Here is a 23,051-nt window from a genome sequence, read left to right on the forward strand (position 1 = left end):
ACATTGTTCTAAAATGGTCTCTTCCATTCCGTTTAACAGCTCATTTGACTTAGTCTTTCACTAGTAAACAAAAAGCATGTCACTCCAGTTCTATATATCAATCCAGCTCCATTCAAAGCCATCTCGATCCATTTAGTTACCAGCAGTGGTTTTGTTGATATCAGCTGATTTCATCAATCAGCCAATATATCGGTCAGGCTCTAAATATGACTGATTTGACCAAAATTACATGATCCCCACACAAAGAACAGGTAAAGAAAAGCACATTATGGAACCTTCCATCCAAGCAGTATGACTATTACACAAAGGGATTGATGTAGTCCTGTGCATAGTGACTGTTAAGTGATTTAACACAGTAATACTCCCCAGTAATGGTAAAAACACTTCAGTGTAAAAAGTACTTGTGCATTTATTGATTTATTTCATGCACACGGCAGCATGACATTCATAGAGACCATAGTATAGTATTCCCACATATAAACACAATTGAACATTTTAGGTAATGTGATATTCAGCATTAACACCACACTTACTGTCCCTAACATATATGAGCTGCTGTTGAGCTGCACTAGTTGAACATGCTTGATGCGGAAGGCAGATATTATACCTAAAATAGTCCACCTATAGAAGAAATCATAAGACTACAGCTAAGTTATTTTCCACACGTCTATGTTAATATAAGGACGTTGTTACTGGCACAGGCCAGGCTTGACCGGCTGAATCAGGGTGTTAAAACTGCTATATGGATCTTCATTTAGAAACCTCGACTGCAAAACAGGCCTCCAGGAATACAGAGAAAGGACACAAACACTTAGAGGAAAGACAGTGTAGAACACAATGTCAGAAGAAGCAAAGGGACCATGTAACAGCAATATGTCTACGTGTGAACTGACAAGAGGGTATGAAACAGATCTATAAAACACATTTAAAAAGAGTGAGATGGAGTGTGGCCTATAGACGATAGTGAGGTCAACAAAGACAAACATCTACAAGCAATAAGCAGCGCTGAAATGCCAGAGCAAAGGCCGGCTTTTCTCTCCAGCATCTGCTGCGGGTACTGTAGAGGCTGAGGGAGCCTCATTAAGGAGAAGGTTAAAGCGAGGCTTCCTCTGACAGATTACACTGTTACTGAACAAATCATACCTAACTAGCAGTGTCTCAGCGGGTGGGCTTGTTCCACTCTCACACTGTCACACTCTTCTCTCTCTCTCTCTCTCTCTCTCTCTAAAGCAATGTAGCAGCTGTACCATCTCCCTCCAGTCTTGTCCATAGACAAATGGTGAGATTTGATTTATGATAGGGGGCTATACACACCATAAAGCAACACTGGGCAGTTATTTTGCTTTGAAATGCTAACCTAAGGTATCCATATGGGGGTCCACATATGGGGGTTACATATCAGTAACTAACCTATCAGCTTCATAGTAATTAGCAGAAAAAAAATAGTAGTTACTCTTGTGATTAAGAACTAAATCATAAGCCTAAATGTCAAGGGGTTAATTGGTTATCCTTGTTCATCTTGGCTATGGAATATAAACATAATAAATCTATATTTTAATAAATCTGGCTCTTCATTGAAGATGCTTGGGAAATCATGCGTTCCTGAAATAATCTGAGGGAAACATTACTCACTTAAGTAATCCCAATAAACAGTGTAGATTATCAAACTTCAACAATCAAAGACGCGTAGATGGTTATCTCAACTGTAAGCCCACTTCTAACACCAGTGGTTCAACCAAGAAAGGAGGGGGTCTTGGAAATTCAGGACCACCTGAAGCCTTGCGTCCATTTACATTGCGAGTGATAAAGGCTTGCAGAGCTGTGAAAAGACAACAGGCATGGAAGAACATCACAAAAGAATCCCAAAGAGGCAATTCCATAGCTCCAGTTTAAGGCATCAGTATCAAAAACTAAAAGAAATGAAATGCATTCTTTAGCCACGTTTACATGCATCTGTTAATAATCTGAATAATAGTTCAAGCAGAACAGAATACGTCCATGTAAACACCTCAGTCAGAATAGACTAGTCTGATTGAGGCTATTCGGAATACAATTTCTATCCGACTGAACGAGGTGGGTTATCCTGTAAATAATCCATTAAATAGAAGAATAATATCCATGTTAACGCCTGAATCTGATTACATTCCCAATCTGAAAGTTTAAGTCCGTTCTGATCATGTGCGTCACGTCATAGTGAGAGTTTATACCTTTTAACATGGCAGAGCAGAAACTGGTCTGCAGAGGAGACGAAGTTTATGCTCTGATCTTTAAAAGACGGCGGTGGGACGGACGACCAGCTTATGTGTCTCAGAACACGACGTCTTCCTCTCGGCCTTCTTTAATAAGGACACGTGAAGGACGTTTTCCTGAGTCTGACATCACTTTAAAGTAATTAAAACCCAAGCACTGCTCACTGCTGCTCGTCTCACTCTGACTGGACTCATGTGATGCTCGTTGTCATGGTAACGTCTACACTAAGTGGTACTCTATGCATCTGTATAATTTTGGATCTGATTACTTGTAGTGAGCATGTAAATGAAGATTTTCATCAGATTGTCGAGTAGAGTGAGAATAAACACCTCAGTCTTAATCTATAATCAGAATGCCTTCAATCGGACTGGCAAAAATTCTTGCATGTAAACACAGCTAACGAGACACCGTGTGAGTTTTATGAAAGTTTTCAAAGACTTTATTTGAGGCTGCGAGCGAAAAACTATTTAATACTTTTGCGTTATAATTATACATCCAGGCTAAGAAGTTCTAGTTAAATTAAATTAGAATAATGTGGTCAAATATGTAATGGATAATAAGAGTGGGTCATGTTAAAAATCCTCAACTTAAACATCAACAAACAAAACAGGCAAAGTTATATATGGTAATTAATAAAAAAGTCTACATTGTGTAAGTAGTTTCTTTGTAACATTCTTTTTTTTCATTCTTATGAATTGTATAATTTCATTTGTATCACTCCTTCGTTACAGCCTCAAGTTAGACACAGTGAGGAAGGCAGAATTGGAGTCGAATTTTAAAAACAGCACTTATATCGGATCGGTACTCAGTATCGGCCGATACGCAGAGTTAACGTATCGGAATCGGTATCGGAAGCAAAAAACTGTCGTATGTGCATTTTTAACCAGAACATAAACTAGAGTGCTTTGTTGATGTGCCGACCGCTATTTTTTTTTTCAAATTATCACTTTGTAAAGAGTTTCCAGAGGCAATGTTAGCTAGCTAGCAATAGCGCACATGCTAGCTTTGTCTAATTTCTGTCCCCCAGCCAAAGTTAAGTTATGCCCTTGAAGATGAGTAAGCTCAGTGAATGGAGTGATGTGGAGGTCTCCTCCAGCCCCTAATCTTTCCTCCTTTGAGTCCAAAAGCGAGGAAGAGAGTGTCACGTTAATCAGCCACGCTAATTAAAACACAGTGGGATTCTTTCTCTCCCCACTTCCTTCTCGGTGTCGATCTCTCATATTCTGTCACATCAGACCTCTCACTCTCTTTCTCTCTGTTATACACCACCTCTCTTTCTCTCTCTCCGGTGTGTGATGAATCTGTGGGAAGCACCCAGTCGTGAGTGGCTCTAATTTAGAGTCGACCGATACGTCTTATCAGCAGGGTCCCTTCCTCTCTCCTTCCCTCATCCCTCCATCCCTCTCCTCTCCTTCTCCTGCAGGTGCAAATGAACATGAACCTGACAAAGACCTCTGACGGGATTCTGAATGAGGCCTCTCATTGACTCACAGTCGCTCGATAATGAAATCAACCATTGACTCCAGTATAAGTGTGTGTGTGTGTGTGTGTGTGTGTGTGTGTATACGCCATGCCCAGTGCAGGCTGTTGTAAAAGAATTATGGGATGTTATCAGAGTCTCATTTTAATCCACCGCAGCGCAGGGGGAAGCGTATGTGTGTGCGTCTAAGTGTGTGTTTAATGCTGTCCTCCTCTGCCTCTCAGCTCCTACTTAATTCAATAGAGGGCCAATTATTGACTGTACCGCCACTTTGAAATCCTTTTCAATTTATTTAAACTGTAAGTGTCTGCCGGTCGAGACCCCTGGCCTAATTTGCAGACTAACGCTTCATATATTACTCCACTTAAAGCCAAGATCAAGATCACTCCATCGGATCACACTTACAGTCTTGTAATAGCAAATGGGCTTTATTTATTTGCTGTATGCTCAAAGGACAGGAAGAAACACAAGGTAATGTATCTGTACCAAAGCGCATCATCTCAGCAGTGGCGGACCATGACTACTAGAGCTAGGCTTTCAGTTTGATGTCAAAACTTGGTCAAAGGCATGGAAAAATACCTCTATAATAATGCTATTTTTTGCTAACAGTCCTATGGGAAATTAAAACACAAATACTTAAAGCTTATAAAAGACATTTCAATGTTTTTTTTTAATTTTTTAATTTATTTTTTTTTTTATAACATACATTAACATCTATTTTACTGTGTAGCAGGTTTTCAGTGATTGCTTCAGTAAATAGGCCCAGCATGGAGCTGCTGCTGCTATTTTGCATTTCTAGAAACTAACTGAAACTGGGTTAAACTACTTCTTAAAGGTTAAAGTACTTCTCAAGTGATGTGTCCAGGACTTCTAGAAGTCCTAGATTAACGTTTTTTTTATTGGTTCCATTGGAAATCAGAACACAAAAAGTTCATTAAACTTTCAATTTCTAATTATTCATTCATTCAAAGCTGCTTATCCTTCTGGGTCACTGGATTCTGTCCCAGCTGACACTGGGCAGAAGACAGGAAACACCCTGGACAGGTCACTAGTCCATTGCAGGGCAGGCACACACATAGGGGCAATTTAATATCACCAATTCGCCTAACTGCATGTCTTTCACTGCGGGAGGAAATCCCATGGGGAGTACATGCAAACTCCACACAAACCCAGCCCCTTCTTGCTGTGAGGCCACTGTGCCACCATGCTGCCCTAATTCCTAGCCATGTTATTGGTTAATCTGTCCACATTCTGTCCAGCTCCTGAAGTCCTAACCAATGGGAAAGCTCACTTGATTGTATCCAGAGGGGAAAAAAAAAACCTGAACGGACAATTTTTTTGTTACCAATCAAAATGTAAGAAAAAAGAAAGAGTAGTACTATAATTCTCTCAGAGTTTAAATGCAGTATGCATTATGATTATATTAAATAAAATGATTTAACTAAAAATTACTGACATGATGGCCTTGAAGTCAAGAGTTTCCCTATACAGTCCACAGTGTGACACACTATGCATATACTAAAGGTAAAGTGCTTTAACTGTAGCACTTGAAATGAACTGGCAGTCTTACCTATTTTAACTTAATTTAATTGGTTTTATGATCTCGAGTCTATATCTGTGGTTTTATTATCTGTGACAATTGATCACAATTATTTGAGCTGATAGCAATTTTTTTTCCATAAATGTTAGCTTTTTCAGATGTTTCCATCACAACAAACAATGTTTACTCGTAAATAAAATAATACACTTCTTAAAGTAGACTTTCATGCTCAAACTACTGAAACACTCCACTACCCCACATGAACAACTACACAGCTAGCAACACATACTGTGTGAGTGCTGTTTCAGGCTAATTATTTACAGGTCAGTTACTGATATTGGGACAATATTTTCTTCTGATATCAGCCAGATATCGAGACCTGGCGTCTCTTAACCAATAGTGGGCCTGAGATTTTATTAAACACTTCCATAACCTAAGAATAGCTCAACCAAGTAAGAGCAGTTACTGAATAATAAGCCTTAGTAAGTAATAAGACTTGAATTTTAAAGGGTATTTGGGTTGGAGCTACTAAGCATTGACAAGCAAAAAAGCTCAACAATTTGACTACTTTAGGCTTAATCATATACAGTTAACTAAAAATGACAAAATGTCAAATACATTCACTTATTTAGCTAAAATATCATAATCATGACAGGCCTAATCAGGACTTCTCCAAATCTCGTTATCATTATTATTATTATTATTATTATTATTATTATTATTATCATCTACTACCTTTATATTTAGAAGGTTTCCCCTAAAACTGAATGAACCTGTCTGCACTCTAAAATTGACTGGAGGCCTTTGTTGGAGGTCACTTTCACACCAAGCAACAATGACGCACTCCTGAATAATACTGATAAATAGAGTACCAAACAACAGCAATGCACACTGACAAAAGCTTCGGTAAGTTTTCGCAAAGATTTGCTTTCTCAGAGCTGCCCCTGTTCCCAGGGCTAGTGTTATTTATCCTGAGTAAAGTTCCTCCACACTCGAGCAGTGACCGATGTTACTGTGAGGTGTTCCATCCTCTCCTCCTACACTGCTGTTTGTTCTACACAGGCTCTCTATGTGATGGCTGTCCGTGAAACTAATCAGGCTCCTTTGGAACACAGCCCGATGTCCCAGCAGGCTGGCCCACTGCACACACAACACCCCCCGCCCCCCAATTACAATCCAATCATTCCGGCCTACCAAGTGCACACCAGAGGGAAAGCTCCTGAAAGGAAGTAAGCACTGGGAACAAGGTGTATTTACTGGTTTGTATATACTTACTAGTTCTAGCATTTCTACAAATAGTTGACAACATTGACAGGAAATGAGCGAGATCAGATGAATAGAGGCAGATGTGGTCAACTTGTTTCAGGACAGTATTTCCAAATCCCAGTCCCAGAGCACCACTGCCCTGCATTGCTTTAGCACACACTCAATTCAGGGCTTGACAATTACGCTGCATTTTCATTTTTTGTTTCCCTTCCCGTTCATTTTTCTATGGAGACAGGTGGCAGACCTGTGCAGAGAATTGCGAGAGCAGCTGTGGAGGAAAGCAGATATTAAGGCCAAGAATAAATTCAGAATTTCTTTATGCAAGCAAGAAGGAGCTTTCACCAGCAACCAGGCAGATGTGCTGAAATGTGGCACAGTAAGGGCCTAGTTACGTGCCATGGCCATGAGGGGTGGGAAGCACAGGCATCTCACGATACAATATTATCACGATACATTGCCCATGATACTGTGACTCTGTGATACTCGATATATTGCATGACAATCCTTTACGATACATCACAATATTTCTGTAACTGGAGAAAATAAAATACTCATGGATTGGCAAATAGCAGGAATTATGAATTTATTAGTGTCAGTTTGACAGAATTTGACAACCAATATGAAACAATGTACAACAAAGCGCACAGCTTAGCTTCATGTGTCTTTAACACACATACACTGACTGCGTACACTGTATGGGCGAAAGTGCAAATAAACCCAGTGACAGACTTAGTAATACTGGTAGCCCCTCAGAGACGTAAAGTATTTTAGTTTTGCTTTAAAAACTGTATTAATTGTAGGTTGACGAGTTCTGGCAACATTAGCTATTTTCTCAATGACCAGATCAGGATTACTCTTTGTCTTGTCATGAAGTAGTGAATCTGGTAAGTGGAGGGGGAGCATTTACAGTGCATGCATATTTCAATAAATAAACTGATATTTGGCACCAGTGCAAAAGAAAGCAATACGATATATCGCTGTATTGATATTTTATTCCACCCCTAATGCCCATAGTCAAGCAACACACTGGAATCAGTATATAAAGATCAAATAAAATTAACCAACAAGTACTTAACTAGCAGTAAAGTTAGTTAACATTAGCCTACTTAGCTAAAGCTAGACAGCTATTTAATAGCATACTAACTTACTTAGCATGTCCTGTACCCCTATAAAATAATGCAAAGGGTATTTACCCTAGGCACTTGAATGTAGAAACTTGCACTTTGTAAGTACCTGACAACCACTGCTACAATAATGCTAATTTCAGCTAGCTATGGGTTTTGCAGTTTATTGTTAGCACCAAGCTAAATCTGGTGTACATTCACTTTCTCACATTCAGTTTCATATTATATAGCTCTAGTTTATACATTGGAGCTTGTATGATATGCATTTAACATATTTTACTTTGTATGCTGTAGTTTTTCAGTCAATTTATTAGTAAATACTTAAACATGAAGCCTAACTGGGAGCACTGTTAGAGGACCCTGCTAGCCTGTTAGCTTTTCACAAACTGAAATGAAACAACTGATTCTTTTGTTGGCATAAAACATATTCAATATACCTGCAGTATTAAAAGGGCTGGTTTTACTCTTCCATTTCTTAATATGTGTAAGCAATTATATAATATTCAGAAAAAAAGGATTTTTGTTTACGATATATACATTATACTGCTGTAATAGTAGTCTATAGTTTTGTACTGCAATTACAGATACAGTACAAAACATCATTACAGTACAAGTGTTGTAAATATTAATCAGAGTAACTACCTGGCAACTCTGCTGCTAAGTTACTGTACATTTGTTACAGTGTGTATTTTAGAAACATCCCCAGAGCAGCCAACAGTTGGCAAGGGAAGCCACTGACTTCGCTCTAATAAAAATGCAGTGTTACTGAGTTGAATCATTGGCAAGAAAAGCCAAATTCTGCAGAGCAGGAGGAGCAAGTAGGAAACACTGTTTCTAGGTTTGAATAATAAGCTGTGATACACCCTCCCTGTGGCCATCGCAGTGCTGCAGAACACGGAGGCGGCTTTCAGGGTGGGAATGGACATTACCAGCAATGACACGAAGCACACATCCCTCCTTAACAAAGACAGAGTTGGAAAAGCCACTGACACAAATGTAATGAGAGCGGCCCGGGACAATGAGGGCCAACTCGTCCCGTGGGGGGACCTGGGTAAACAAGCCTCACCACACATCCGCAACGGATTACTGAGATTACAGCGCTCGTATTTTGGTCTCTGTACCATAGAGAAAGACAGATCAAGAGAGAGAGAGAGAGAGAGTGAGAGAGGGAGAAAGAGAGAGAGCGCGAGTCTATCCCCGGAAAGAATGTGTTCCAGAAAGCGCAACAAAAGCAATGCGTCTCAATTCAGCTCCTGTGCTGACACACCACACTCAGTTAGCCTTTTTTCAGATTGTAGCTTACATGTGCCGCACTTGCCCCAGGACAAAAACATCAGGACATAGCTTTTGAGTCGCTGCATCATGGGAAAAGCCAAAACCATGTGAACGAGTGTGCAGCGGAGCACGCACCGTCTAATGCTAGCTGTTCACTTTCACCTCCAGTATCAAAGACTAACCGCTGTTAAAACTCGGCCCCAACTTTTACAGCAGCTGCTGACAGCTGTGTTCCATTTTCTAGGCTTTGTAGAGAATTTGTAGCTTTTTGCACTGGCAGTCTCTGGAGCTCTCTCTCTCTCCATGTCACTGCGCTTTCACCCCGGCGAACTCAACGCAACACCGCCTCACTTTCGGGCCGTTTTCCCATGACAGCCACACACTGGTGCACTCAGGCTCTGGGAAGAGCTCCACAAGAAAACGGAACACTTTGCTTTTTTCACAGAATTAGTCTTCAATTCAACAGATGCTTCAGCTTTTCCATGTTAACAGCAAGCTTTCTTGCAGGAATGGTTCCAAAAATAATCCCATTTACACATTTACGCTTTACCACAAATGCAACAAATCAGCCAAGATATGCTTGGTGTCGAGACACAGGCTGCTACTACTGTTTTTTAGCTATGCCTACTTCTGTCAATTGTCATACAGTGCCAGAAACCAATCTATTACAGATTACTTAACAACTCAACACAGTTTGAGGCAAATGTGTGAAGATACAGTTTATGTGATACAAACAGGTGTACCCAAGCTTCTGTTACTTGTTGGCTCGTCGCTCCAGTGCAAAACCGAAGAAATCAACTTTAGACACCAAACATGACTTGGCTACGTTAAAGGTAAATTGGAGTACATGTGCAAATTTGATTTTCTGTGGAACGATTCCTTGGCAGCACTAAGAACCACAAATATTTTTCAATCAGTAACGTAATGCTCAGCATATGGAACGTGATCATCAAGTGCAGTCTTGCTAAAGCAGGCTTGGACCAGCGACAAGGAGAGTAAACCAGAGGACTTACTTTGAGTATTCTTCATTGTCTCGGTCACATCTGGCATCCTTATGCTTCTCCCAGTCCTTGCCGTGCTTGCAGGTTGTCAACAAAATCATATCTTCCCCATTATGTATATGATACAAAGCGTTCCTGGTTTCAGAGCCGATCCCTGTGAGGTACCTCTTCCCTTTGAACACCAGCAGGTATTTCCGTGCAGGTGGGATATTGTTGGATGCCAAGTGACCCTTCTCTCCACCTTTCTGGGGGTGGTCTTTAGAAAATAGGGGGATAGATACATCAAAACGTGGCCTGAAGTTTCCCACCTCCACACTGGCCTTGGCCAGCATGGCCTGGCCCACATCAAAGCCTAAATCCTCAGTATAATCGGGCCAAGTTCCAGAGTACAAGTTGAAGATCAGGTGGTTCCTGCCCTCGTTCCACAATGGAAGGCTCTGGATTCTGGCACGGACATCCTGAGCATACTGAGTGGATAGCTGGTCCCTGTCCAAGGTGTCCACGCCCAGCACGAAAAGGCACGCCTCATCAGGATCCCGGGTGTAGAAGCGGGACTCTTCGATTGCAGCCAGAACCTTCCGGTAGCTTTCGGAGATGACCTCGCCTTTCTGTGGCGGGTACATGTAGACCCGAAAGGCCCTCTGGCAGCGGCTGAAGTCGAAGCACGTCTCCATGCGGCAGCGGCGGCTCTTGTAGATGTTCTTGCGAGTTTCGCGGCGTTCGCGTGGTGATGCGTGCTGGTGCAAGACAAGGGGGCTGTCCTCCTCCTGCTCTGCCCCATCCAGGTATGGCCGCAAGGGAGGCTCCACCCACTCGGGCTGGAGCTGGGAGGGCCTGTAGAAGCGCTCTGGGTGGCTCCGGGTCTGGAGCTCGGCAACCTGCAGGGTCCACAGGTAGGCCAGCAGCAGGACGCAGGCCCCCGCAGACACCAGCAGGTAGCGCTTCTTGGCCTGCATGGGGGCTGGCAGGAGCAGCGCTGGGGCAGGAAGAAGCTGGGCAGGGGCGGAGCTCAACCCGCAACACGGTGCCTCATAGCAGCGCTATAGCATACTGTCGGAAAATAGGACACTGCGAGTAGAGGTATAGACGCACACACAGGCATATGCACACACACGCACCAAACTCATATGCATGCACACCAATATAAAGATACACACAAATATACACAGTTTAGCTTAGAACAAAAGAAAGTTGGTTAACTGCAAAATTATTAGTCTTCAAATTCATTTGCATTGATTAAACTGTGTTCAAGAGAAATGAAATTTATGAGTCTCTTCAAAAATGTAAAGAAATCAGTTTTTATGGGAAATAAAAAAAGCCTAATAAATAACTTAACAAACAAATAGTGTATATAATAAGCTTATAAAGATACATTCATCTACATTTTGTAGCTGAGACATCATGCATGCTTTGTCACTGATATCATTACAAGGAGATGAAAAGTGCACACATATAGGCTAAAGCAGTGGTTCCTCGCTCTGGTACTGGTGTTCCCCTGTATATTTTGGTGTTTTTCCTGCTCTAACACACTTGGTTCTTGTCATCTAATTAACGACCAGGTTTAATGGATGTGCTAGAGAAGGGCAATCCGCAAACTATGGTCCCCCATGACCAAAGAGGGGCTCCCTTGGCTCAAGCACTGGTTCTTATAGTCCTGCTCGTGGAGTACCACCTGCGGTGCGCTTTTTCCTGCTCTACCACAGCTGATTTAACTCATCACCACATTTCCAAGGCATCCACAAGGTTAAAATCAGGTGTATTAGAGCAGAGGGACAACTAAAGGAAGGGTATATCAGTTAGAGAGGCAAGCGTTGCCCAGACTTTACTGTTGGTGACATCAGGCTGAAGTTATCTAGCTTTACTGAGAAATCCTGCTTTGTCAAATACTTTCCAAGGACGTACTTGACTAAGCAGGACTTGGTTAGCCAGACAAGTTTGTCTGCAAGCCAAGGCAGCCCAATAGGAGGAGATAAGGATTTACCTTTTAGACAGTTCTAACTTTTGGGCTTTAGTTATCCCGCAGCTTTGAGACAGAAGATCTATCAACACTGGCATAACACACGCACTCCATTGAAACAGCTTATAAGGTATAGTTACCTGCAGGGGGCGTCTATGCGTGCACGGGCAACTTCAGCCTTCAGTGAACTTCAGCGCTGATCATGCACGCATGCATTTTCTCCGAGAAGCAAAGTTTGTCAGTCCAGAAAAAAAAGACCCAGATTTGTTCAAAAGCAGAGCTCCTCGTGACCTGGACGTCCACGTGGTCCTTATTAGGTTGTAAAAGAATCCACAGTGAGCTCCATCACTCCATCACTCCACTCCTGCTTCACCTCCCAGAGAGTCTGTATGGCTTTTATAACCCCTTTACTGAATGTTGGGTCAGTAAGTCCTGCACAGTCCAGCTTCAGCGTCTCTGACTAACGGGCTCGTTTGCATCAGCCCGCATACGAGTCTTGGACGCTTAATGCACCGAATCCGGGACTCCTGGAAACCACCACAAGTTAGAACAGTCTCACGTGGAGAAAGCGCGAGCTGGCCGGTGCCTCCTGCACCGTGACTGACCGAAGCTCGCAGACGGTCGTCCGCGCGACATCTCCACTCCTTTGCACGCCACGGGGGCAAAAAAAAGTTTAAGAGAAGAATCCGGTGCTCCCAGCGCGAGAGCCACGCAGGGAAACTTCGTTCCCGGTGCTCCTCCTCTTCATCATCATCATCATCATCATCATCATCTTAATGATCATCATGATCTGTGATCTTCATCTTCATTTATCCTCCTCATCTTCTCCCTCCTTCCGGACACCCGTGAGTCCACTCGCCGCCTCGTATCAACATCATCTGTGCGGTCATCTCCGTTCAAACCGTTTATTTGTTTGTTTGTTTATTTATTTATTTATTTATTTTTTACTACTTAACAAGTCAACAGTGCTGGCACGTGCACATTTTTTCTTTTACTTTTCATATTTTATCCACCTCCTCTCTACGATCTGATATCCATCCAGCAAGTGCTGACCATTTAAAAAATGATGACGTAAACTCATTCCCCACGTCGCGAGCCAAGCCAGCGAGAGCTTCCCCTTCTCCGTTTGGCTCCTCATCCAGCTGCAGGTGTGGATGGAGCCCGAATCCGTTCACTCTCACTCACTCCGCGCGCACAGCTCCAGCGGCGCGCTCCGCCCCCCTCCCTCCCTCTGCGCGCTCTGATTGGCGGAGAGAGCGCCCACGAGCGAGGGAAACGCAGGACCGTCATCCCGAGGATGGGATGAAGGCGGAGGGAAGGAAAAGCATGGTGCAGCAGCGTTGTTTGCTTTTTTTTAAATCTACCCGTTTTCAAGCAAGCCCCGCCCCTCCTGCGCTTCGATTGGCTAGTAGTTCATACTCACGAGCGCTCCCGCTGTTCTACACCTTAACAAAAAGATGATTCTTTAAGGGATTCTTTTGTAAAGACATTGATTCTGCATAGAACCATGGAGACTGGAACCATTTTCATGCTTAGATGGGTCATGCATCGTGAAAGGGTTCTTCAGATTGATGGAGAATTTGTTGTAGATGGTTCTATATAGCAACAAAAAGGGTTCTTCTATTGTTGCAAGCTTGATAACATAACAATAGAACCATTTATGGTGCTAATGTCAAAAAGAATCCATATAGAATCATACGCAACACATTTTCCATCAATCCGAAGAACCATTTCACTATGCAAAGAACCACCAGCATGAAATGGTTCTACATAGAACCCATGGTTCTAATAGAACCACTCATTACTAAAGCACTCTTGAAGAACCATCGTTTTAAGTGTACTGAAAATGGTTCTTTGACTAATAATGATAGTAGTGCAATATAAACCCATTTTTAAATGGTTCTTTAAAGAACCACACACAATTGATTTTCCATCATCAAGAAGAACCATTTGACTATGCAAAGAACTCACATGGTTCTTCAAGTGTTCATGGTTCTATACAGAACCATTTTCTTTACTAAAAAACCTTGAAGAACCAGTTTTATATTGTAGAATGTGAAAGCTCTGCTTTCCTGGCATGGTTCTAGAGTGCCAAGATATATATAGAATATATAGAACCTCAATTATGTCCCCGCCCCGTGCTATGACTGGCTAGCTTTGAGCGCTCCTCATTCCAGAACACGCCTTCCTATATTATGACGGGCTCACAAGCAATCCAGCATTGAGCGTATATATACAGAAAATTGTTCTATGTAGAACCATGAACACTCAAAGAACCCTTTGTTAAATGGTTCTTTGCATCTTGAAAGTGCTTTTTAGGCTGATGGAGAACCTGTTGTATATGGTCCTTTTTGAAAATGGTTCTATATAGCACCAAAAGGGATTCTTCTATTGTTACGATGTCAAGCTTATAACATAGAAGAACCCTTTTTGGTACTATATAGAACCCTTTTCAAAACGTTCTATATAGAACCATCCAAAGCACATTCTCCATTAATCTGAGGAACCCTTTCATGATGCAAAGACCCCTTTAATCATGCAAAGGGCTTTTTGAGTGTTCAATCTACATAGAACCATTTTCTTTACTAAAGAACTCTATGTAACACACTTCTTTAGGAAGTATGTGGAAGAAACAAAGAAGATGCATATCGAAATATTCTTATTTTGAAAAGTATGGCAAAACTTAAACACATTTCATACATATGGATATGAATATAATCTTATACACAAGTTTGGACAACCAAGAATCTTATATTATATAACATGATACTAGTATATATGAGTAATATATCATTCATGTAGGAATAATGTTTTTTCGCTGAGCACTTTAAAAGGAACACCTCTTTGTATTTACACACCATGTCCACTCTGCTAGACACATCCACCTTGTTGGTCCACCTTGTAGATGTAAAGTCAGAGAGAGTAGCTCATCGGTTGCTGCACAGTTTGTGTTGGTCATCCTCTAGTCCTTCGTCAGTGCTCACAGGACACTGTTCGCTAGATATTTTTGGTTGGTGGACTATTCTCAGTCCAGCAGTGACACTGAGGTGTTTAAAAGCTCCAGCAGCACTGCTGTGTCTGATCCACTCAGACCAGCACAACACACACTAACACACCACCATCACGTCAGTGTTACTGCCGTGCTGAGAATGATCCACCACCCAAATAATACCTGCTCTGTGAGGGTCCATGGGGGTCCTGACCACTGAAGAAGGGGTGAACACAGTACGCAGAGAAACAGATGGACTACAGTCTGTAATTGTAGAACCACAAAGTGCTCCTATTTGGTAAGTGGAGCTGATAAAATAGACAATGAGTGTATAAAAAAGGAAGTGTTCCTAATAAAGTGCTCAGTGAGTGTATGTGTCCCATATTTGAAAATGGCCCATATGTCCATGAGTGACAAATATATGTTGTATATATGGGAAATCCATATACGCTAATACGTCATAGATTTGAAATCCATATGTTGCCATATATCAGATTTCTATATGGGTTCCCAGAAGCCCCGCCTCTACAACCGGCTACTTATAATGTGTTCTAGAACAGTGGATTGCTTGTGAGTGTAAACTACTAGCCAATCTCAGCATAGAAGGACGGGGCTTGTGGGTAAATGGATGGAGAAAAAAAATAACCTCCTGCACAGAATTAAAAGTTTTAAGGCACTGACCAAAATATATTAATGAAGTTTTTTCCATAAAAGCCCCAGGAACTGGGAATTGGTTTGTATTAGGAAGGCCTCTTTGTTTCTTCCTTCCTTCCTTCCTTCCTTCCTTTCTTTCTTTCTTTCTTAAGCCAAGAAAACTAATTACACTGAAATCTCACAGCTTGTTATTCATGCCTGTATAGTTCTCTTCATAACTCTCCTCATTAATGTGTGCATTTCCAAACTTGACATGCACTTAATTGCAAAATGACCCAGAGACAAAAGCCAGACTGTTCTTGTGCTGTTGTTTTGTCTGGTTTCATCACTGTTGCCTTATTAGAATGAGTTGTTGCTTATAAGCAACATATTTTCAACCTGGTCTTAGTTCATGACCACAACCATCACTTCATCTGCATTCAGTGACAGATTTAAGAGTGTTTTTCCCACTGAAGAACTATCTAGGATTGTTATTTACACAGTGTCTCCTTCTAAAGATTCAGATGCGTCTCTCGAGAACATCTGAGTTCGCTAACAGTCTCAGGATCAGGGGTGGAATGTAAGATTACGCCACTTGCAGTGGTGATCCGGGAGCAAATGATGCCATCTAGAGGTGCAGTGGGTAATGGAGAGAGAGTTGAGAAAAATCTTCTGGCTGCCTGTTAAATGGAGCATCACATTTTCATCTCCTCCCTTACTTAGGAAACATGCATGAAGCAGGTAAGCATCACCAGAACTGTCTGCTTTTGTAGCGGTCATGTGGAACGAAATTTTTCATAATTTTGCAGTCGTGAGCTTCACAGGTGTGTCTTCAGGCTATGGAGTGAGTCATGGAATAGTGATCTCCAGAGAAATGGAGGATTACTCTACTTTCTTAAAACTAAATGTGCTAAAGAGGTCTTTGGAGCAGTGCTAGTGAACGTGAGTGCCCAAACGTTTTGCCTTGGGGACCGAAGTGCAATGTTTGTAGAAGGTCAAGAGCCAAAAAGATACAGTCAGCGACTCATTAGCTTTGCATTTTCAACCATTGTCAGTATATAAATTCTTCACACCAGTGGTACAACCTCCTTGTGTCCATGTGCCACCGCTTGTTACCCTCTACAGTATTATCTTGTAATTAATAGCAATGTGTTTTATTACACCTGTGCTGTCAAAGGTCATTTCATTTAATGAAATTACAATTAGAAAGCGTAGAGAAATACTTAGACAGTAGAAATAATAAGCTAAAGCATAAGAGGTTGTACAAAAATTCATGTTGGCGGAATAGGCGGGGGGGGGTAGGTTTTGTGGTGGGTCATATCAGTGTCCCACTTTGGTGAAGAACCCCCAAATTGTAGTTTGCTTTTTTTTTTCTCTTTTTCAAAACATTTATTTTGAGATGTTTTGAAAAGTTCTTTAGGGAACCCAAAAAGATCCAAAGAACCCTTTTTGGTAGCTTTGTTTTAAAGAGACTGAATGCGGTGACTTTTCTTATCATAGTTTCATCAGATGTTTTGGTGCCATTATCTACCATTTCAGGCCTACTGAGAAAACTACTTTAACCTGTTAACCATTTGCCTAAAATGGCAAACCCAAAGTAAAAGGGCGCTGTTCTCACATTCTTTGGGCTACAGTCATGATCTTGGTCTCATTTGGAAGGTAACACTCTCAAGATTTGTCCTAATCATCAGTGTAACTGTATTTATTACTGACACATAGTAACAGAGGCTAGAATGGAGGAGTTCATTTCCGTCTGATTCATAGATCTCTAAACTGATCTCGGACTCTTACCGTGCTATCAAGACCAAGTTTTGGATTATGATGTCTCTATAGACAGAGACAACGCTTTGAAGTTAAGGACCCACAGAATTGCTATACTGCTATACTGAGGTTCTGTGCAGGTACATTTTTCATTCATCAAGTTTCAACCAATATAAATGTTCTCTCAAAGATTTTCAAAAGTTTTAAGGTCCAATTGTGAAGTTTTTCCAGGTGAAAAGTTCGTATTTGTACCTTTTCATAACCGAATGTTTTAAAACAACAGTAAAATAAAAGCCTGGAGACGAGACAGGGTGTGTGGAGTCAGTACAACTTAGAAAAAGTGATTTCAATGGATTATTGTACAATTATGTTCCCTGACTAAAGGTACTGAGATGTACCCTTAAGGGGACCACCCTGATGACAAGAGGGGGACTGCCCCAGTGACAGTTTAGTACCTTTTTTTCTGAGAGTGCAGTGTGTGCTCATTGTGCTTAAGTTGCAAATGAGACGATCGTTACTGCTGTGAATAACAGGTCATAAAATGGTTAACAGGACCTGAATTCTGAGATTTCAAACTTTCTAATGGTATATTGCATCACTGTAATGTTGGAGGATTTGATGCATAAAAATGATGTATAAAAATTGGGAGTGAATGCTTCAATGGAAATGTGGCAGTATTGGAGTGTTCTAGAAGAGGTGAAGTATTTTATATGCTATATACACACAGTCTGGTCATAAAAGACAAATATAAGTCAACCACCGCAAAGATATGAGTAGAAAGCTTACAGTGGGAGTTTGCATGTGCATGTGCTAGAAATGGTGACTTGAGTCATCAACTCATGACTCGACTCGGGCTCACCTTCACTGACTCATAAAATTCCAGCATTAGAAAAAAGCAATCTAGAGAAAATGTTACACGAAGTCTCAAGATTGGCCTCAATAGCACCAGTTTAGTGGTCTCGGTCTTGTCTTGGTCTTGAGGTAAAGAGAACATCCACAGAATAACATCGTTCTGTGATTCTGTCATGGAGAGGATGAAGCGCTAGTTGCGGTAAATGCAGTGTTGAAAGGAAAGGCAAAAACAATTGGGTAGCATGTAGTTTGGACAACAAGTATGTTAGCTAGCATAATAACGGAAGTTGTCAGCTAATCTAGCTGAAGTTTTGAGACATTGCAGATCACATTCCTTCAAAAATTACTAAAGCTTCAGCTGCATCAGCTATTAGATCGCTATCATACCTGCTATACAGACCTCAGACTAACCAACCATTTCAAGTTGTTTTACCTCTTTCCTTGAAAGCACTGTATTTACTATAAGTACCACTTCACTTCTGTCCTTCAGACTGAAGGTCTTTATATAATGGAAGGCTTGTTATTTGAAGTCATGTTGAACCTAATACCAAGACTAAACTGAAATTCGCTACTAAAGTTTCCTGTCTCGACTTAAGCCCTCTCCCAATTCTTGGGTCCTCTTTGAAGTCAACACTTTCATGACATTGTCGATGCGGGCATGAGCATTCAAGGCAAGACTTGACAGCATACTTGGGACACACTTTGCATCCTGTCCCTGTAACTGTTTATGTCATTGCTGCTGTTTTGCTACCATGCTAGGTTTCAATCAGATGAGAGAAGAACATCACTAGGAAATATAGAAATGACCGGTTGCCAGAGATGTCCTGTTCCTTTATGAAGTATTTATATTTCGTATGGTTGATAAAATGTATATGGTGCTCACATTTAAGTAACATTAAAAAGTTAGCATTAAAATGTGATCTTTTCTGTTCCTGTAATGCCGGCATGATAATATGAGTTGCTTGAATGTCATCTCAATGCAATGTCGATCATATAAGCCTTCACAGGCTTTCCATTATCATAAACTGTCATAAGGCCAATTTAGCAAAGCCTTATATATGCCTGGCTTATATACATTAAAATCACTACAGCACGTAAAATAGTGAGCTAAAATATTCCACTTTCACTTAAGGAAATTCCTTTTCTCCAGTTTTTGAGCCATTTTTGGAATTGGTTTGTGTGAGAAACGTCAGTGGAAAATGGGTAATCGCCTTCATGAAAGTGTGGCGTGATGCAGCCTTACGAGGGGGTGCATCAAGTGCTCATAGGGGGCACTCGTGAGCACCCCTGTCGGGGAAAATTAAAGAAATAGGACACCCTACAGCCTTGCACACCTAAGCGGGCACACATGCTGCAGGTATGAGTAATGGGCAAGGCCTTGGAATCAAACCCCAGTGGCTCAAGACTGGATTCGAATGCATGAACTTGTGAACACCTCAGGTGTGAGTAATCAGAGAAACAGCATTTGTATATGAGAGAAAGAGAAAGTGGGCAGTCAGTAGTCGAGAGCTGACTGTTAAAATCTTATCAGCAAAGTGTTATCGTACAAACAAAGCTGAGGAAATGTGTGTGAGAAAGAGACGGAGTGAAAGGGTTTGTAATTGAGAGCTGTGTGCACAGCCTGAATGAACGAGCAGTGTGAAATGGTATGTGTGTGTTGGAGTGTAAATCTCATTTTCTCCCCATTCCTCTTCTCCGTTGGTTCATTAGGCCCATCACGGCTGGCCTGTGCTAGCGGCTACGCTAACAGGCTGCGCTAGCACCCTGGACAAAATGGGAAAGTTACTCACACGCCGATGAATAAAACACCTCGTGGCCTCGTACACAGAAGAGGGAGGTAACATCCATCTCTCACTCGCTAAATATGTATAAGGACAAAAGTATTGTGCTGTTTTTTGAAATGCAGAACTTTTAAATGGATGCTTTTAGCTGGGAATAAGTTTTAAGAGACCTGTCTCATTTTCATCTAGACCAGAAATGCCAGTCCTGGAGGGCCAGATTCCTACAAAGTTTGTTGATTTTGGGCTCAAACACATCATATTCAGCTTTAGCATGCGTCCTGTAGTTGATCAGCCAATATATTGGCCCTATTTTCTTTTTATTAGCTAATTTATTTAAGGTTTGTTTGTCTGTTTGTGCCCCTCATTTGTTCCTATACAGTACACAATTTTTTGCAATATTTTTGTGTTTTCTGTGGTGATTTTGCTGTGAATTATGAAGTGTGTCGATGTTTTCACAGAATGAGTTTATTTTGAGATGTTTGAGCATTTTATAGCATTTTAGGCAAAATTTTGGTGATTTTCCAGCTTAAATATTTCTGTTTCAACTCATCATTTCCGGGAATGTATACATTTTTCCGCTTATCCAAGATTTAGTTGATCAGCCAAGACACATTTGGTGTCCAAATTTAGCTTCATTATTTTAGCACTGAATTTACAAGGCTAATGATCATCCAAATCTTTTTTTCATTAATAAATCACCAAAACTGCTTAAACTGCATCCAGGTCTTCATTAGGGTTGCACAGCCTTGTGATTGTGGTTTAGGTCACAGTGTGACTTACTGTAAGCTGTAAAACAAAACTTCACCATGTAGCTGGACACAGCGGGCAGCCACTTTAGAAAACAGGTTTTGTGCCCAATTCCGACCCACAAAATCCAACTGAATAAAAAAAGCTAGACAAACGTAATCTATAGCTTCCATATATCTACTAATGTCCCTGAATGTGAAGGTGATCCAGCATTCTTCATAAAACCTGTTGGCTGTCCACTGCGTTCAGCTACATGGTGAAGTTTTGTTCATTTTAATAGTTCACAGTAAATCATACTGTGTCCTAAAGCACATTGACAGGTCTGCATGACCCTAATGATGAGCTGGATGCGGTTTTAGTGAGTTGACAGAACATTTGGAGATTACTATTGACTTTTAGTGTTTGGTGACTTCAATGTTAGCCTTGTAGCTCCAGCACTTTGCACGCCAAACATGTCTTGGTTGATGACCTATATCTGAAGTGAAATTTGGTGGAAATGTGGTGAAAGTGGTGGACTCTTTGACCAAAGCACTCCTTTAACTGATCAGTTGAAACAGGTGTGTTTAAGAAGGAAAAATCACCAAACTTTACCTTTCTTAACCCCTGATCTAGAGCTTATGAGCTACAAAACAGCATCAGCTCTTTGTTGTGGGAAAAGGTTAAATAATTTTGGATCGCATTCAAGTTATTAGCAGTCAATGCTAATGTATCAAATGAAAGCCAAGACATGACCCAGACTGAATGACGTGCATAATTTCTACTATTAAGGCCCATTATAATCAGTTAAATTCCAATCTGCTCTGTCTCAACGTGAAACTAGATTGGATACAGATGTCACCATCATGAGCTCAGTGGGTTTTGTTTTCCAAAGGTGTTAGCAAAGCAATAGCGATTAGTGATTGAAATCTGATGGAGTGAGTAGACCATTGCTTTATATTCTATTTTCTATTTATTGATTGTTATCACAGAAACACACACACACAAATTAAGCAAATCAGGGTTGATTGTTTCCATCAGTTAGTGTTCATACTTAGTTCAAGGTAAAGATTTAAAAAAATGGTGGTTATCAAGAGGGTCTACAGCTTGTTTCTAGAATGTCAATTATGTAGCCAGCATTGACAGCATTAAACAAAAACATTGTTCTTTTGAAACAAAGTGAGGATTGAAAATTATAGCTATTGCAATTCTGAAGAAATACTTCAGCCAAAAATGTATAATGCTTAGCGTTTAAAGATTCTAAATCTATTATAAGTATTTTGTCCATACTTTTTTGATTGAATGTATGTCATACAGTGTCAGAAACCATGGTAAGTAAGTCTCTTTGAGATCACGTAAAAACTCAACATGGTTTGAGTCATTGTGTGATGACAGTTTACACAATTGGTGGAGTATCAGAGCTAGTAGGTGATGCCAATTCTCAGATTCCAAGCATTTAGGAATTAGGAAAGCTTTGGACTCTTGTCTGAAAAGTGAAATACATACATTAATGGATGTATTTTACAGGCAAAGTGGAAAACAAAGCAAAATATAACATTTGTAACACAAAGAGGTTTACTGCAGAAGTCCAGAATGGCCAAAAGGTAGTTGTCATTTTCTGGACTGTTATCTTAAGATTATGACCTAATCGTCTTATGATTTCAAGACAACAAAAGTTGATTTCTCAAGATCATAACTTATTTTTTCTTGTGACCTCACTTGGATTTGGAATCTAAGCCAACTCCAGAATTTCTGGAACTGAACAGCCCTAATAAGTATCCATCGCCTGTTACCTACATCAGCATCATAACTCCAGTGCAACCTTCAGATGATCTTACGTCTAATGATCACATCTCAAGCTGACTCTTATTTATTTGTCTTTTTCCCAATTTTCGCCCCAATTTATACGTGTCCGATTCTACCCACCAAGTTAGGACTCCAATCACATGATACCACCAGTGCTATGAAGGCGAACGCCTTCCTCCAACACATATGAAGCGCCACTGCATCTTTTCAAACGCTGCTAACACGACGTCATTGGACAGCTGAACACTCTTGGAGGAGAATGATAATCACCAGTTCTGTTATGTCAGCTAACAGACACCTGTGCTGGCTAGCATCACCCTGAGTGATGGGGAGAGGGGGGCCATCCTTCCCACCCAGAGAGCAAAGCCAATTGTGCTTTCTTGGACTCCAAACCACGGATGGCTGTAGCATCACTAGGGATCAAACCCATGATCTCCTTATAATAGCGCCAACACTTGGCCAGTTGCGACACTCGGGAGCCCCTTTATCTGTCTTTTTAAGTCTGTGGCCCACTAATTTAAATAACACTTGATACCTGTGTTTCAAGGCATTGTCCTATATGTAGGGTCAGTCTCTTGTGCTTCATTGGAGCCCTTAGAGCCAAAAACCGTAA

At 41.1% G+C, this 23,051-nt stretch overlaps 1 protein-coding gene across 1 annotated transcript in view; it reads right to left on the minus strand.

Moving 5' to 3' along the window:
* The window catches only part of LOC118815270 (exostosin-1), a 327,211-nt gene extending 316,319 nt beyond the window's left edge, over positions 1–10,892 (minus strand). The window contains exon 1 of the mRNA XM_036581272.1: positions 9,949–10,892. Within this exon, the coding sequence (XP_036437165.1) occupies positions 9,949–10,892 (944 nt within the window). The remainder of the gene's footprint in view (positions 1–9,948) is intronic.
* Positions 10,893–23,051: the final 12,159 nt, after the last annotated feature.

The sequence above is a fragment of the Colossoma macropomum genome, unplaced genomic scaffold, assembly GCF_904425465.1.
Source record: "Colossoma macropomum unplaced genomic scaffold, Colossoma_macropomum, whole genome shotgun sequence".
Taxonomy (NCBI): domain Eukaryota; kingdom Metazoa; phylum Chordata; class Actinopteri; order Characiformes; family Serrasalmidae; genus Colossoma; species Colossoma macropomum.